The sequence below is a fragment of the Xyrauchen texanus genome, chromosome 29 (genome assembly GCF_025860055.1).
Source record: "Xyrauchen texanus isolate HMW12.3.18 chromosome 29, RBS_HiC_50CHRs, whole genome shotgun sequence".
In the NCBI taxonomy this organism is placed as follows: Eukaryota; Metazoa; Chordata; class Actinopteri; order Cypriniformes; family Catostomidae; genus Xyrauchen; species Xyrauchen texanus.
Genome location: NC_068304.1, coordinates 29,820,433 through 29,836,487, shown reverse-complemented (window position 1 = coordinate 29,836,487; position 16,055 = coordinate 29,820,433). Strand labels below are relative to the sequence as shown.

Sequence of the window (16,055 nt, the reverse complement as noted above, 5' to 3'; positions counted from 1 at the left end):
AACAAGCTCAGCTTTTATTCAGTTTTTCAATGCCTGAAAAGTATACCTTTGTACAGCAAAACAATACTTCAGGCAATTGCAGAATAGTCCCATTAGTCACAGATACACTTCAGAAAATTGAGTACACAACTATTTCTGGGCTTAAAAGATCCAAAAACCAAATCAATGCAGAACACTGTATCTCAAAGGGATACAATGTGGCCCCCTATGCACTAAGCACGATGTGGCCCCTTTACCAAAATAGTTGCCCACCCCTGGATTAGACTAACCATCTCTTCAGCAGCACGAATGGGAGGCTATAAAGCTGTCTAAAGCTTAGATCACATCTGATTTTACACAAATCATGTTGTCTGGAGTTCTTTGTATACTGAATGTTCTTGAACATATATTTTTTTATCAGTGTTTTGTCCGCGGAACAATCCAAAAACACTTTAAACTGCAGTACAGTCTACTGAAGACTGTCAGTATCCCTCACAGCCTCGTTGTCAAAGATGTTGAAATATTGAGGTCTCTTTCTGCAGTATGTCTGCGGCCCACTGGAGGACTCAAAGATTGACAATCGCTCTACACTTAGATACAGTGACTCAAATATGTTATACACAAAGTTAAATAGAAATACAAATAAATAAATAAAAATAGTATATGTATGTTGCTGCATTTTTGGGATGCTGAAAGTGAGATATAGAACAGCATGTGGATTCTTATATTTATATGTAATATTGTTTTGTTTTAATAAATATTTTATAGTTTTAATTATTATTACAATTTAAAAATAATAACACAATTTTAATTTTAATTACAAATTGCACACATAAAATATTTATATAAAATGCTACATTAAATTACATTACAAGCATTGTTTTATTATTAAGATATAATAAAACAAAACAAATGCTGTATTAAGAGCACAAACATGGGATTCAAAAACCTTGTTTTTGAAAAAAAAAAAAAAAAAACAAGATACACCGTTAAGTCATCGTCAAGACAAATTTATTTTACTTCTATTTGCCATTTTGGCTTACTGGCGGAAGGACGCGTACGACGTCATATCCGGAATAAAGCGCTGTCTCAGTGATTATTTACTGCTGTTGTATGAAGCGATCACAATAAAGCTGGTGAGCAATGTCATAGGAATAAATATATTGTATCTTAGTTCAGTGAGTGATCGATGTCTATTGTCTACCAATTGATGTGCATATTACAGCCGTGTCATTATAAACAGCCCTGTAGAACTGAAAGTGAGAGCAGTTTTCTCAGTAATAGAACTTCATTCTCATACGGCCACAGCAGAGCTAAGTTTCTTTTAACTATTTTTTTTTAACAAAAGAGACACCATACCAGAAATAAGCTGTTATTTCTTTACCCTCATTAAGGAAATGGAAAGTTCCGCATGGCATCTCTCCCTGAAACTCAGTGACAAACCCAAATCAGTCTTCCAGTTTCCAGAGAGTGAACCAGGAGATGTCCATCCAGGCAGATACTTGGTATCAACACTCAAACAGCTGATCTCAGCACAGTTTCCAGACTCACTTCCTGACCCTGAGCTCATAGGTTTGCACTGACTCTGTACACACAAACATCAGTAACTATTATTGACTTCCTCTCCATTGTTGTGACCAATTGCTTTCAACTTTTGCAGACTTTGTGCATTGTGGATATGTGCTCAAAGACGATCTCACGTTAGACTCCTATGGGATTAAGTGTGGGTCAACATTGCATATTATTAAGAAAACATGGCCAGAACCTGAGGTCAAACCTGGTATGTTTGGTGCTGATATATATCTTAGGGCAAAATTAATTTGGTTAGATAAATGTCAGTTTGTTATCAAACGTAATTGAAGAGTGAAATAATATTTTTAAAAATTCTATTGATCTCATGCAGAGCCGGTGAACAGGTCTGCAGCTGCCAGAGAATTCAGGATGCTTCAGGCAGCTTTGCACTCCAATGCAGCATACAGAGATGCGGTACAGTTGTTTTGATCAGTACCTTTAAGAAATTGTTTTTAGTTTTTTTATTTATTTTTTTTATGCATAAAACAGAACAAAAGTCTAAAAGAACACATTGCAACTAATGTATATATAATGTCGTATTTGATTCAGAAGAGTATTCTTAAACGGTTAAACAAACTCTCTCTAGAGTTCCCACAGTCATAGAAAACTTGAAAAATATTAGAGAATTTTAAAAGATAATTTTTATTTTCAGGCATGGAAAAGTAATAAAAAAATTATACAATCTTTAAAAATCATGGAGATTTCTCTTTGCGAGTGCAGTCTCTGTAAAATTATTTGAAATACATCTGTATCCAGTAATTATGAATGACTTGAAAACTCAAGGAAATTCATTGGTCAGAAGTTGTGAGATCCTGTCTCTTTGATTTACAGGTGTTCAAGATGCTGGGTAATAAAGAATCTTTGGACCAGATTATTGTGGCCTCTCCAGGACTCAGTTCAGACCCTGTTGCTTTAGGTAAGTTAACACTGAAACACATAAGGGCCTGCAGGGAGAGCAAATATGTTTCTCATTAATTAATTTATTCTGCAGGTGTGCTCCAGGATAAAGACCTGTTTGTACAGTTTACAGACCCAAACTTGCTGGACATGTGAGTCTTCTTGAAATAAACAATATCTATGAATTAAAGTAGTAGTTCCCCCAAAAATAAAATGTATTTTAATTACTCACCCCTCGTGCCATCCCAGGTGTGCATAACTAACTTTCTTCTGCTAAACACAAACAAAGCACTCTACACTATGCAAATCAACAGGGTCCAAATCTTTAAAGCTCAAAAAGCACATAAAGGCAGCATAAAAGTAATCTATATGACTCCAGTGGATAAATCCATGTCTTCAGTAGCAATAGAATATGAGTGGTTGAGAAACAGATAAATATTTAAGTCTTCTTTTACTATAAATCTCCACTTTCACTTCCACATTCCTTTTTTTCTTTTCTTGGTGATTCACATTCTTTGTGCATATTGCCCCCTACCGGGCAGGGAGGATAATGTATTGGAAAAAAAGAACTTAAAGGAATATTCCGGGTTCAGAGACTTGTCCCTCTTCTTAAAAAAAAAAAAGAAGAAACGGTTTGTAAGGTGAATATAGCAACCTGTAAATATAACCCGTAAAAGTATAGCCACAATATATTAACAATATGCACGTTAATATGATTTTAGTGTGATCAAATTGCTTATGAACCTTTTCTGTGTAAAGTTATAGCCAATTTTACAACTTTGTTGCCATAACGATGGAATGTCAACAAACACTGAACCTCTAAAATGACTGTAAAATTTACAATTTAAACACATTTCCAGCTCAATAAATACATGTGTTTTGACTGAAGAATTAATATAAATGCTTTTATAAAATTATTAGCTTCACATTTCTTCCTTAAAACCCTTCAAAAGTTGGCCCCATTGACTTCAAATGTGTCTCACTGTAACCTTAATTTTTGCTTTTTTAAAGAATCGTCGAAATACATTTTTGTGGTAATCAGCATTATGCCACCAATGCTGTCGATTGAGCTTAACTTGTATTGAACGTGGAACCCATGGACTAATCCACTGGGTTCGTATGGATTACTTTTATGCTGCTTTGATGTGCTTTTTAGAGCTTCAAAATACACTGTCAAATTGCATTGTATGGACCAACAGAGCTGAGATATTCTTCTAAAAGTCTTTGTATTCAGCAGAAGTAAGTAAGTCATAGACATATTGGATGGCATGCAGGTGAGTAAATTATGGGAGAATTTTCATTTTTTGGCGACCTATTCCTTTAAGGTTTTGAATTGAAATAAAAATGACTTATCATTTGCTTTAAGGAAAATAATTTCTAGTCTTGCCTTGATTGCATATTAAAAACAATAAGTGCAGTTATTCACAAAACACCAGTCAACATAATCTCTCCTTCCTTCATTTTAATTGGCTCACAGGTTGATCAGATCTCACCCGGCATTGGTCAACGCTATCATCTTGGTCTTACACTCTGTGACGAGCAGCATGTCCAACCAATCAAGTGCCAGCACATCCCGCAACGCGACAGCCAGTTCTTACAGTGACATGCCAGGTATACCCTGACACAAGTCTAATCACAGTAGGCCTCTTAAATTAAAGCAAAACAGCATCTGATAACATGTATAACATGCATACCTTCTCAAATGCTGTTTAAATAAGAGTCAGGTGACTTGAATGTCTTATGTTTGACAGGAGGTTTTCTGTTTGAGGGCATGTCTGATGATGAGGAAGATTTTCAGCCTGTAAGTTTATTGCAAACACTTCACCAGCCACAAAATGTAGTACTGGTATAAATGCCATATGTGTCTTTACTATACTACACAAATAGACTATCATTTTTATACTGTTATATATTGAACAATGTGTTAATATATACCAAATATATACCAAAATATACCATTACAGTCTATGGCATTGATTCACTGCAGTGCATTTGATTTATAAGTGGCTCTTAACCACTTTATATGATGTAGACCTTTATGACAGTCTTTTCTTAAACATAGTCCATAATTTCTGTAATGCAAAACAAAGCTTTCAAAAGCTTTTTCTGACATCATGGCAATATATATATTGAAATTCATCTGGCTGATGGCCTATAACCTTTGGGAGATCATTAGTAACTATAGTAACCAGAAATGTAATTTGCGTGTTATACATATTCATTAAAGCAGGGTAGAAGTTCATCAAGACACCAGAGACCATTTGCAAGGTCCAGACCGATGACACTGGGACACAGTGGAGCCACAGGACCACGTCCCATCACCCAGAGTGAGCTAGCGTCAGCTCTAGCTTTAGCCAGCACACCTGAAGGCAGTGGAGTCACACCCACACTGGGTGGTCAAGTAAGAGTTTCTTACACACACACACACAATAATAAAATAATGGTTGGATGTATTGTATAAATGATATAAATTCATACCTCTTTGAGTCTAAATACTCTCTCTTTTATTCTGTAGGAAATGTCCTCTGCTGGACCGTCACTGCCATCAGGTGTTCCTGTCACAAGCAGTCTGCTTAGTCAGGCGCTGCAGCAAGCTCTACAGTCCTCTGGTGTGAGCTCACTACAGGTAGAACCATATAGGCCCAGAGAACAAATGTCCATGACAGCATTTTGTCAGTTGCTCTGTTTCTATTTCTTTGACATCACACTGCCTATCCCTGTCCACAGAGAAATTGTTTTGGTCCAAAATACCACTTCTCTTAAAGGGTAACTAAACCCTAAACCAACTTTTTTTAGTTAATGATCTGTAAGCATGGGGCTTTATTAGTACTGGTCATTGATTCAAGTAATTTTTTTGACATTTGTGTATAAAGTGTTTAAATTCTACAATATATGGTGTAAAAACGTCTGAGTGCTGCCCTCTTCAGGTTGAACGGTGGCTACTGCAGTTGAATTTTCCTATTGGCTGTTGCGGTACTCGTGACGTAAGCGGTGACAGCTGACGTAAGCGGGTTCCAGCTCACCACGCCAGATTCATGTACATGTCGTCTTGCGACCGTGTGAGGAATAATAATAACATAGAGTCTGACAGCAGCTGTCAATTAATCCGTTACTACGAGTCTCAGGTGCCCCCGCTCAGCCCCGTACTCGGTTCGTTCCCTCTATCCCCGCCGGGGTCTGCCCACTTTTCCTGCATTTTAAAATATTTCTAGTGGGTGGAGTCAGACTCTGAGCAGGTGTTTAGTTACCCTTTAACTGTACATGAAACATCAAATATATTTTGATTGTGTCATGTTATGCAACATTTCACGTGTACGAGACACATTTTTTGTCACTGGAAATTTGAAACTTTTTTTTTTTTTTTTTTTATTTTTTATGGAGCCTTTATATCACAGCCAATATGTGTGTGTTGTAGGGACGTTGGCAATCTCAGATGCAGCAGTTGAGGGATATGGGGATCCAGGATGAGGATCTTGCACTGCGCGCATTAACAGCTACGAACGGAGACCTGCAGGCAGCTCTCGAGCTCATCTTTGCTGGGGGAGGTGTTGTCTAAAGTTTTAACTTGGCGTTAAACTGCTGTAGACTGAGCAGGGCTAACAGTTTACTGTTAATTAAATGGTTACTATTGCCTTAAAGGACTGCTTTTAAATTTTTTACCTAAATTTTGGAATTGATAATTAAACCTCTTTCAGGTGTGTGATTAATGTCAAGAATATACAGTTGACGTCAAAGTTTACATACACATTAGCCAAAAACATTTAAATTAAGTTTTTCACTATTCCTGACATTTAATCATAGAAAACATTACCTGTCTTAGGTCAGTTAGGATCACTATTTTTATTTGTGAAATGTCAGAATATAGTAAGAATGATTTATTTCAGATTTTATTTCTTTCATCACATTCACAGTGGGTCAGAAGTTTACATACACTTTGTTAGTGTTTGGTAGCATTGCCTTGACATTTTTTAACTGTTTGGGTAGCCTTCCACAAGCTTCTCACAATAAGTTGCTGAAATTTTGGTCCATTCCACCAAACAGAACTGGTCAGGTTTGTAGACCTCCTTGTTCTGCTCAGATTGAAGTCAGGGCTTTGTGATGGCCACCCCAATACCTTGACTTTGTTGTCCTTAAGCCATTTTGACACATGGATGTATGTTTGAGGCATGCTTGGGATCATTGTCCATTAACCCCTTATCGTGACCACAAGCAGGTTAGTGACTTTACCCTCCCTAGCAACCGGGCCAATTTGGTTGCTTAGGAGACCTGGCTGGAGTCACTCTGCACACCCTGGATTTAAACTCGTGACTCCAGGGGTGGTAGTCATTGTCAATACTTGCTGAGCTATCTTAGTCCCCATGTGCACTGGCAAACTGTAGACTTTTCTATGGCGGATTTGGAGCAGACTAGTTATGTCGATGTAGGATGCGTTTTACTGTGGATATAGATACTTGTTTACCTGTTTCCTCCACCATCTTCACAAGGTCCTTTGCTGTTGTTCTGGGATTGAATTGCACGTTTTGCATCAAACTGCATTCAACTCTAGGAGACAAAATATGTCTCCTTCCTGAGCGGTATGATGGCTGCATGGTCCCATGGTGTTTATACTTGCATACTATTGTTTGTACAGATGAACATGGTACCTTCAGGCATTTGGAAATTGCTCCCAAGGATGAACCAGACTTGGTCCACAATTTTTTTCCTTTGTTTCTTTTGATTTTTCCATGATGTCAAGCAAAGAGGCTCTGCGTTTGAAGGTAGGCCTTAAAATACATCCACAGGTACACCTCCAATTCAGTAAACCTCCTCTCAGAAGCTAACTGGCTAAAGGCTTGGTATCATTTTCTGGAATTTTCCAATATGCTTAAAGGCAGTTATATGTAAACTTCTGACCCACTGGAATTGTGATATAGTCAATTAAATTATCTGTCTGTAAACAATTGTTGGAAAAATTAGTTTTCAAGCACAAAGTAGATGTCCTAAATGACATGCCAAAACTATAGTTTGCTAATATTAAATCTGTGGAGTGGTTAAAAAATGTGTTTTAATGACTTCAACATAAGTGTATGTAAACTTCTGACTTAAACTAACTAATCTATCTATCTATCTATCTATCTATCTATCTATATCTATATATCTATATATATATATATATGTATATATGTACACACACACACACACACACACACACACAGAGCACAAGGATGATTCAGTTTGGGGTCTTAATGTAATGTCAGTAAATGACCACTAGGTGACAGTGTATGCCCATATAAGGGATTGAGTCAGTACTGGGCTTTACACTTATCAGTAGGTGTGTGTGTACAAAATAATGCTGTAATTAGTATCAATTGACTCAAACCACCCAATACCAATCCAGATGTTGGTTAAGAAAAATGATCGACTGATCAAATCTAAAACAAAACAAAAACTTTTAGATATTTTTCAATGACATTATTTTTGTGACAATGCATTACTAACTCCTTTTTGTATTCCCCTTATTCTCAGTGGGGATAAAACATTGTTATTACTGTAATACATTTTTTTAAATGGATTTGAATTTTTTGTGTTTTTTATCTGCATAGAAGCTGTACAACAAATATTATACATTTTTAAAACTTAGCAATATACAGAAACATGCCTTTTCTTTGCAATACAGTAATACAAATGTAGGTGAAAATATGCTTTTTTTTTATGCAAAATCTATTTCTTATCTCTTTCTTTTGATGTTGGAATGAAACATGCCCTGGACATGTTCTTGGCATGTTTTGTAATGATATTTACCTGATTAGAATATCTCTGGTTCCACTAAATTCATACAATATAAACCTAAACCCTCTTGTGCAGGTACTTTAAAATTCTCATTCAATCAACACGTGCACTTGGAAGAAGCTGCCCTGTCTAATAGTGGCTAATAGCCAAACTCATTGCTCTTCTCTTATTGTCAACCTGACAAAACCTCACAATAAATCTGTCAAGTCTTTTTCTGGTTTTGTCAATGGGTTGCTGAGAGAGACAAATGCTATTCCTCCACTTCTCTTCACTCCTTTTGGAGTCCTCCACAATGGCCTCTAATTACCCTCCTCACTTTTATAGCGCAGTTCGTAAATTAGATCTCACCTTTTGTGCTGGCAGGGTATCTAAACACGCTGCCCTGCTGCATTACGGACTTGCACACACAGCTGCATGCAATATCCTGAGTCTGTGTAGTTTACATATGGTCCTCAGGTGGGTGTGTGCAGAATTACTGTTAAAAGAGTATATATTTATATTTGATTTATCAGACACTGTTTGTTCAAAGAGGAACTGTGCCCTACTGGCAGTGTCTGTTTGATGAATGAAGTTCTTAACCAGGATTTGTGCTCCAGAATCTCATATGGGCTTCGCTAGTTTCTTTACTGTGCCGCAGGCTGTCCACAAGCCAAGTTAATGTAACTACACCAGCACAGGTCTAACAGTTCCATTTCAACTCTGTTACTACTGTGATGCACAGTGTCTTGAAGAGGAACTTCTGCCCCTTTTGTCTACTACAATAAGGCAGTGAGTGTGCAATTAACATTAGGTCGGCTCCCCAAAATTGCTTTCAGTCAAACGTGACTAGCCTGAAAAGAGAAAGAGAGAGAGAGAGATGCAGGAGTGGACACTAGAAGGGAAACAAGTTGACCAAGAAAGAAAGTGGACACTAGAAGAAAAGATGGAAACCAAGAAAGAGAGGAAGGCAAGGATAGAGTAAGGAGGCACCAGGAGGAAAGAAGGAAGGAAACCAAGGGGGAAAGGAAGGAGGGGAACCAACAAGAAAGAAAGAAATAATATTAAAGTATGTGATAGGTTTGTTCTCTCAGCTGGATGTTTTTTTTTTTCTATTCTGAACTTTTTCTGATGTTTCACTATTTATTCTTGTGTGACTGGTGTACTGTTATTGTCATCAATCCATACAAGCTTGACTGGAAAAGTGAGATGACTTCCTGTGCAACAGACCATTTCTAAATCATTGTCTATGGATTAAAAAATATTTCACAACAGAGAGACACACACACATCTTAATATCGTAGAGGTTTCTCAACTATAATGAACTTGAAGAAATAGTTCTCCCAAAACAGAAAAACTCAAAACGTGATAGATAATGTGCCATGGGATGTGGGGGTGAACCTATCTCTATTTCATTTACAGATGGTGACACTGCTCCCTCAATTACGACAACAGTAGCTCTCATATGGGCTGTAAAACATGGTTAGTTAATGGTAGCTTGTCCTGTAAGAGTCACAAACATGTCTGAGATTGAATGAATATTGCCTCACACTGCAGCTCTTTAGAAGCGTAAGGAAATCTTTTGTCCTCGGACATTCTTCTTTCATTCTTCAAGAAAAAACATTCACTTACAGAAAACTCACCCATAGTAGATGTGGTAAACTGACATTGACAAGAAAAACTCTTAGTGTATCCCTTGCCTTAAATAACCTGTTGCTATGGTGACAGAATGTCAGGGTATTTCTTTTTATTATTTTATGAAAACCATTTAGTATTTACAAATGCATCTTATTTTGCAGATTCTTTCAATGTTAAGAGAACACGTGTGTCTTTATATCCTGCTTGTGGTTATCTGGCATTAAATGTCAAGCGGTGACAGAGAGTGTGACACTTAATTTACTGTATATACTGTATGTGTACTGCTTACAATGCTTCAAATAAATAAAGAAAATAAATATCACACATTCATGTAGAGATGAATACGATATGTGGACATCATAACAAATTACACAATAATTTAAAAAAAAAATTCTGTTAAAGGGATAGTACACCCAAAAATTAAAACTCAATTGCCATGCCATCCCAGATATGTGACTTTCTTCTGCTGAACACAAATTAAGATTTTTTTTTAGAAGATTATTTCAGATCTGCAGGTCCATTCGATCCAAGTGAATTGTGGCCAGAAATTTGAAGGTCCAAAAAGCATATAAAGGCAGCATAAAAGTAATCCACATGACTCCAGTGGTTCAATCCGTATCTTCAGAAGTGCCATGAAAGTTATGGGTGAGAAACAGATCATAAAAATAATATTTGTCCTTTTTTTTTATTTTTTTACTGTAAATTATTCTCCCTGTCCAGTGGGTGGTGATATACACAAATTACGAGAATCAACAACAGCAATAGAAGAAGAATGTGAAAGTGGAGATTTATAGTAAACAAGGACTGAAATATTGATCTGTTTCACACCCACACCTATCATATCGCTTCAGAACACATGGATTACTTTTATGCTGCTTTTATGTGCTTTTTGGACCTTCAAAGTTCTGGCCAACATTTACTTGCATTGAATGGAGTCACGTAGCTTTATTCTTCTAAAAATCTTTGTTAGTGTTCTGCAGAAGAAAGTCATACATATCTGGGATTGCATGAGGGTGAGTAAATGATGAAAGAATTTTTATTTTTGGGTGAACTATACATTTAATTTCATCTTGTACAAGCATTATTTCACACAGGACAAAACACCCCGTTAAATTAGACCCATAAACTTTATTTGTCAGAATCTCAAAGCCTCCACGTCCCCAAACATTACATTCAGTATATACATTTGGCGGAGAGGTACTGTACAGATATGTCACGTTAGTGCATACACATGAAGAAAATGTACACAAACCCATTCTATGCAGACTCCAATAGTTTGAAGAAAAACATAATAATTAAATTCATCAGCTCAAACATAACAGGTATGGCAGCACACACATCCTATTAAAATGATACTCAGTTGAGGCAATACAAACACTTGTCAACATGGGTGGAGTGATGCAATAATAGATCAACAGTGAGACAGAGATGTTTCCTCTTTGCTCTCTCTCCTCCCTCATCCTTCAATCATCATAACTGTCCTCTTTTCTACTGCTCTCCACATCGTTTTACTCATTTATTACCCTCACCTGTCTTTTCAACTGCTTTCATGATAATTTCATATCTCATTTAATGTCCTCTCCTTTTAATTTAGCTCTTTCCACATCTCTTCTAAACTGTTGTCTAAAATGCCCCTTATCTTGCTGACTTATGCATAACTGACCTTAAAACTGCCTTGGTTTACCAGATCTCTGCATTTACAATCACTTTACAATCAGGGTCTTTAACTCTTTTCATACATACATTCATCTTCCCTTTGATTCAAGCACAAATGTGCCTCAGTGTAATAATCTGGCCACATGGCTTTCTTATTAAAGCATTAAGATGCATGTTTCTACTGACAGAGAGACAGATTATCTGCACTGACCCATCTTAAAGCAGTCCATCTTTCTCCGTGAGTGCTCTCCCCTGGGTTCGCCTCTAAAGCAACACAAATGTATTTCCAGGAAAGACATGTATATGATGGTCCTCTTCATTGAACACATGGGACTGAGGGAATTAGGATGGTGCAGTTGAGAGCCATTTCCTTCAGGTTTGTTTGAATAATTACAAAATGACTGGAATAGCCGAATGGCAATTAACAACGAGATGCTATCAAGAGCATTAATAGATTCACATTGGATAATCTGGTGAAGGAATGTGGTATGCGTTTCAAAAATGTCAAGGAAATTTTACTCTAAGAACAAATGATAAAGTCCAAACAGATGAGAGTTTTGATTTTCAAACAGATTTACATTAAACCTTATTTGAATAAACCTTACCCTAATATGAAATTGTTTGGGGTCACCATTTACTCAGAGTCATGTCATTTAAACCTGTTTTTGTATGATGTATCTGAACACACCATATTTGAATGCATATGAATGAGATTTGAGAGCTATGGTGTTGGGGAAGATTTTTCATCATTTTTTAAATAAACAACTTGAAATAAAGCAGCTGTATACTACTTTTATAGTGATTCACTTTCATGTTATGGAAAAAAGATTAGCTGGGACATTCTGCCAAATAAATAATTTTGTGTCCCATGGAAGAGAGATGGTCAAACGGGTTTGAAACCACATTAGAGTGAATAAATGATGATACATATTTTCTTTTTCTTTAGAACTTTCCCTATAAGGACAAAATGGCTCATATAAAGATCACACTGCACTTATGAACAAAAGTAAATGTAAGAAAAAGAAAGCTGAAGGAATGAAAACAATAAATGTCCACACACTAAGAACAAAAGCACACGGAACACTAATTAAATACACTTGATTTTGACTCAAAGATTGTACCACAATTGCAATGTGCATCATGTTGTTTAAATATACAGGGGAAAAATGCACAAAGAAACTGCTGGGTGACGGCAAACAGGGAAAACTTGAGGTCGGAAATAGGAGCAGGAGAGAGCTGTTGACAAACCTGGAATCTGATTGGCTTAACAGTATCAGTCGTGGGACAATTCCAAAGAAATGTACGGTCAGATATATGGCACAAGCAGTATCACACACATACAGTACACACACACTGGCCGAGAGCATCTTAGTTGTCTTTGTAACCTAGGACTAAAACATCAGCAATAGTATTATTTTTTTCCTCAGAAATAAATTACAGCCACAAAACATTCATCGAGAGTAGAAAGTTTGTAAATCAGTTTGACATACTTGATTTGTTTTCTTTTTTAAACCATGCATTTACAGTATAAGGCTTTAACCAGACAGAAGTCACTGGCATCACACAACAGTACAGAGTGACTTTCCATATAAATGATGGTCAAACCACATCCTCTAGCAAACACACAAACAGAACAGCTTTTGAGGGCGTTTAGATAAACAAAAAGCTATTCTTACACCAAAATAGAAAATTTGGTGGAAATTTGAGATGACAGAATGGGATGAGTCAAATGAATCGATATCTGCAATGTTATTGTACCTTATTGATCAGTGGATGGATGAATGAAATTGATTTTCTGAGGTAGACAATAGAGGCATATTTCATTCTCCTTGGTCGAGATCATCTTAAACTCGTGTGGAGTATAAAGTGACTCATTCCCCCCCTTCCCCTTAAATTAAAAGGTCCTTTTTCACGCTTAAGAAACAGAGGGCCACACAATGCAATCAATTCTCTACCCTGTTGGGTAACATAGATCAAGAGTCTACTACATTATCTAAAATGCTGGCCCTGTCCAAGTACACTTAAATGGCACCATCCATCTCCTCTTCACCATAAAGTTTTTAACCAACCAACATTTTCTTTTTTCATTATTACTGATTTTAAGAGATGTTATAATCTGTTGATTAAGTTGATATTTAGAAATAGTGACGAGTTACTATCTCTTAACTTCTCTTTTCCCAAAAACATATTTGGCATTTTAGTCACAATTAAAATTGCATGAATCAAACCAAATGGAATAAATGATGCTATATCCTTTTATAAAACTAACTTTTTGTCACAATATTTATTTTTATATATATTTGTTGGTTACTCAGCTAGGTAACCACCAGTGTTGGGTGTAATCTGATTATGAAGTAATTAGTTACTGTAATCCAAAATAATTTGTTTAAATTAAAAAGTAGTGTACCACATTACATTTTAAATGTGAGAAATCAGATTACAGTTACTGACTTTCAATTAAGTTAATTACTTGGGTTACACATTTTTTTAAATTACAACAGTTTATGTATAATTTAAAACATGATTTATGTTCATATGTGCTGAGTGTATGACTTGCATGCCAAATTGAACAAGGAGAAAATATATACATTATTTTGAATTTGTTGAGCAAAAAAAAATATCAATAATTAAATAAAAAATAAAAATAAATATTTTCTGTGAAAAGCGTTTTAGATATTAATTTAAATCTTAGTAATAATATGTAATAATAATGTAGTAATGATTAAAGTAATCTGCTTACAATTTTATAGACTATAATTTGTGGACTTTTTTGAGTAACCCAACACTGGTATCCACAGGTGTTGTTCATCACATCAACCATGGACATGTTCCAAAAAGATTGACAACCAGGAAATGTCCAAATATTTTTGTCTTGCTTGAAAAAGTGTTTTTGTTGTATTTCTTTAAAATAAACACAAAATTGTTTGATATTTTGTTATATAATACATTAAACAATCGTAAATATTCAAGCATTTTTAAGTGTCTTCACTGGGTAAGTCCGTTGACACACCGTACCGCGCCGCAATGGCTTGAGGCTATTTAAACTGGACGTATCAAAACAATTGTTTTAAATCGTTCAATTTGTGTAGTCACGCCAGAGCGTGACGCAATATGGAACGGTACACCCGTTTACTGTCTGTGAGACGTGCCGCAACAGACGCTTCCAGTGAAGACATCATCATTGATTATAATGGGGTTCTATTACTTTTGATGAGATGCACCGCTCGTCTCCGGTGTAGACAGGGTGCTAGTGTCCAAATAATTTTTGGGGCCACTGTAAGTGTCTGACTGGAAAACTTGAACATGGTTTCAGTCTTCTAAATTGTACTTTTTCAGTATTGTTTGAAAATGTTGATGTAAAGGGATTAAAAATGTACCAAACCCACATGACTTTTATATTGAGAGAACTATATTGTGACAGGAAGTCAAGATGATAAGGTTTTAGCAATTCAAATAGGATTCAGTCACTTGTCTCCAGCGTTCAATTTTCATCTCCATTCAAATAAAAAGCCTAATGATTTTAGTGTTTTGAGATATAGACATCTGTAGTAGAAACAGAACTGGGACGAACCAGCCTGTGAGACATCATCCAAATATTTAGACATTAAAATTTGAATATGGAAAATAAGATAAAATAAGATGGATTTGAATATTTTGTAAATGGCAAGTTTTTTTTTTTTTTTTACAGTATGAAACAGTAGAGGATAAAGTGAGGGGTGCAGGTCTACAACTTAAGATCCACTTATGTGAAGAAAGAGGGAAAGAACAGGTCTGGGATCAAGGAGAAGGCATGTATGAGTAGGTTATGCTGCAGAGAAGTCATTTTCTTCAGTACTCTGGTCAGTCCTGCTCCATTAGTCCACTGAGCTCGGGCGAGATAAATTGGGCTTCCAGGAATCTCCCTTTTTGCCTTTGGAACTTCAGTAGCACATTAGTATAATGTTTGTCCTTTGCTGCCACTTATAAATGCTTAATAAACACTCTTACTCCTGTTATAAAATGTTTATAACCAGCTTATAAGATCCAACATGAGCTGGAGACAGAAGACAATAATTTTCCTCACAAAGTAGTCCTTATCCAATGTATGACACATTCCATAGAGTTTAAGCATTTATGAAAGACTGCATTAGCTTTTCTGCCGTAGAGTGTTCCTATAGTGTCCGTATGGCCACGGGGTAAAGCAGGGACATGTGTTCGGCTCCTTTGATTGGCAGTTTGCGACTGGAGTAAAAGTGGATGATCTCTGGTACGCTGTCAAACAGGCAGCTGTTCTGACCCAGTACATACTTATTGTCTTTGGTCCGACACAGCTTCATATGCATGAAACCTTGACTGCTCCTGGAGGGGGGTAGAAAAGAGATGTGAGAAAATTTGAGAAGGTAAAGGGAATGTAGAGAGAGAGAGAGAGATTGGATGAGAGAGGGGACAGTTTAATAAAGGACGAGAAGCAGAGGAAAAAAGGAAAGGTTAATGGGAAGAGAAAAAAACAACATATGATTAGTTGTCAGACAGCAGCACTCTCATGGTGTACAGTACTGAAGTGCTTCTGTTCATTGGCAAACACATCA

General features: G+C 36.4%; 2 protein-coding genes across 5 annotated transcripts in view; one reads left to right on the top strand and one right to left on the bottom strand.

Annotated features, from left to right (window-relative positions):
• The first annotated feature begins 1,022 nt into the window (after nucleotides 1-1,022).
• Nucleotides 1,023-10,148, top strand: ubl7b (ubiquitin-like 7b (bone marrow stromal cell-derived)). 2 transcript variants are annotated; one of them, XM_052097206.1, is made up of 11 exons: nucleotides 1,023-1,115; nucleotides 1,374-1,551; nucleotides 1,640-1,759; nucleotides 1,883-1,965; nucleotides 2,383-2,467; nucleotides 2,543-2,600; nucleotides 3,926-4,059; nucleotides 4,200-4,249; nucleotides 4,679-4,849; nucleotides 4,964-5,074; nucleotides 5,864-10,148. In XM_052097206.1, exons 2-11 carry the CDS (start codon nucleotides 1,377-1,379, stop codon nucleotides 6,002-6,004), a joined length of 1,128 nt encoding a protein of 375 aa, XP_051953166.1. In that variant the 5' UTR covers nucleotides 1,023-1,115; nucleotides 1,374-1,376; the 3' UTR covers nucleotides 6,005-10,148. The 2 variants fall into 2 exon arrangements, with proteins under 2 accessions (XP_051953166.1, XP_051953165.1); XM_052097205.1 differs by having other exon boundaries at nucleotides 4,676-4,849.
• A 677-nt stretch (nucleotides 10,149-10,825) lies between these two features.
• LOC127622875 (SH2 domain-containing adapter protein F-like) overlaps nucleotides 10,826-16,055 on the bottom strand; it is a 195,312-nt gene continuing 190,082 nt past the window's right edge. For all 3 annotated transcript variants that reach the window (XM_052096996.1, XM_052096995.1, XM_052096998.1), the window contains one exon: nucleotides 10,826-15,825. In XM_052096996.1, the coding sequence (XP_051952956.1) occupies nucleotides 15,639-15,825 (187 nt within the window). In that variant the 3' untranslated portion in view covers nucleotides 10,826-15,638. The remainder of the gene's footprint in view (nucleotides 15,826-16,055) is intronic.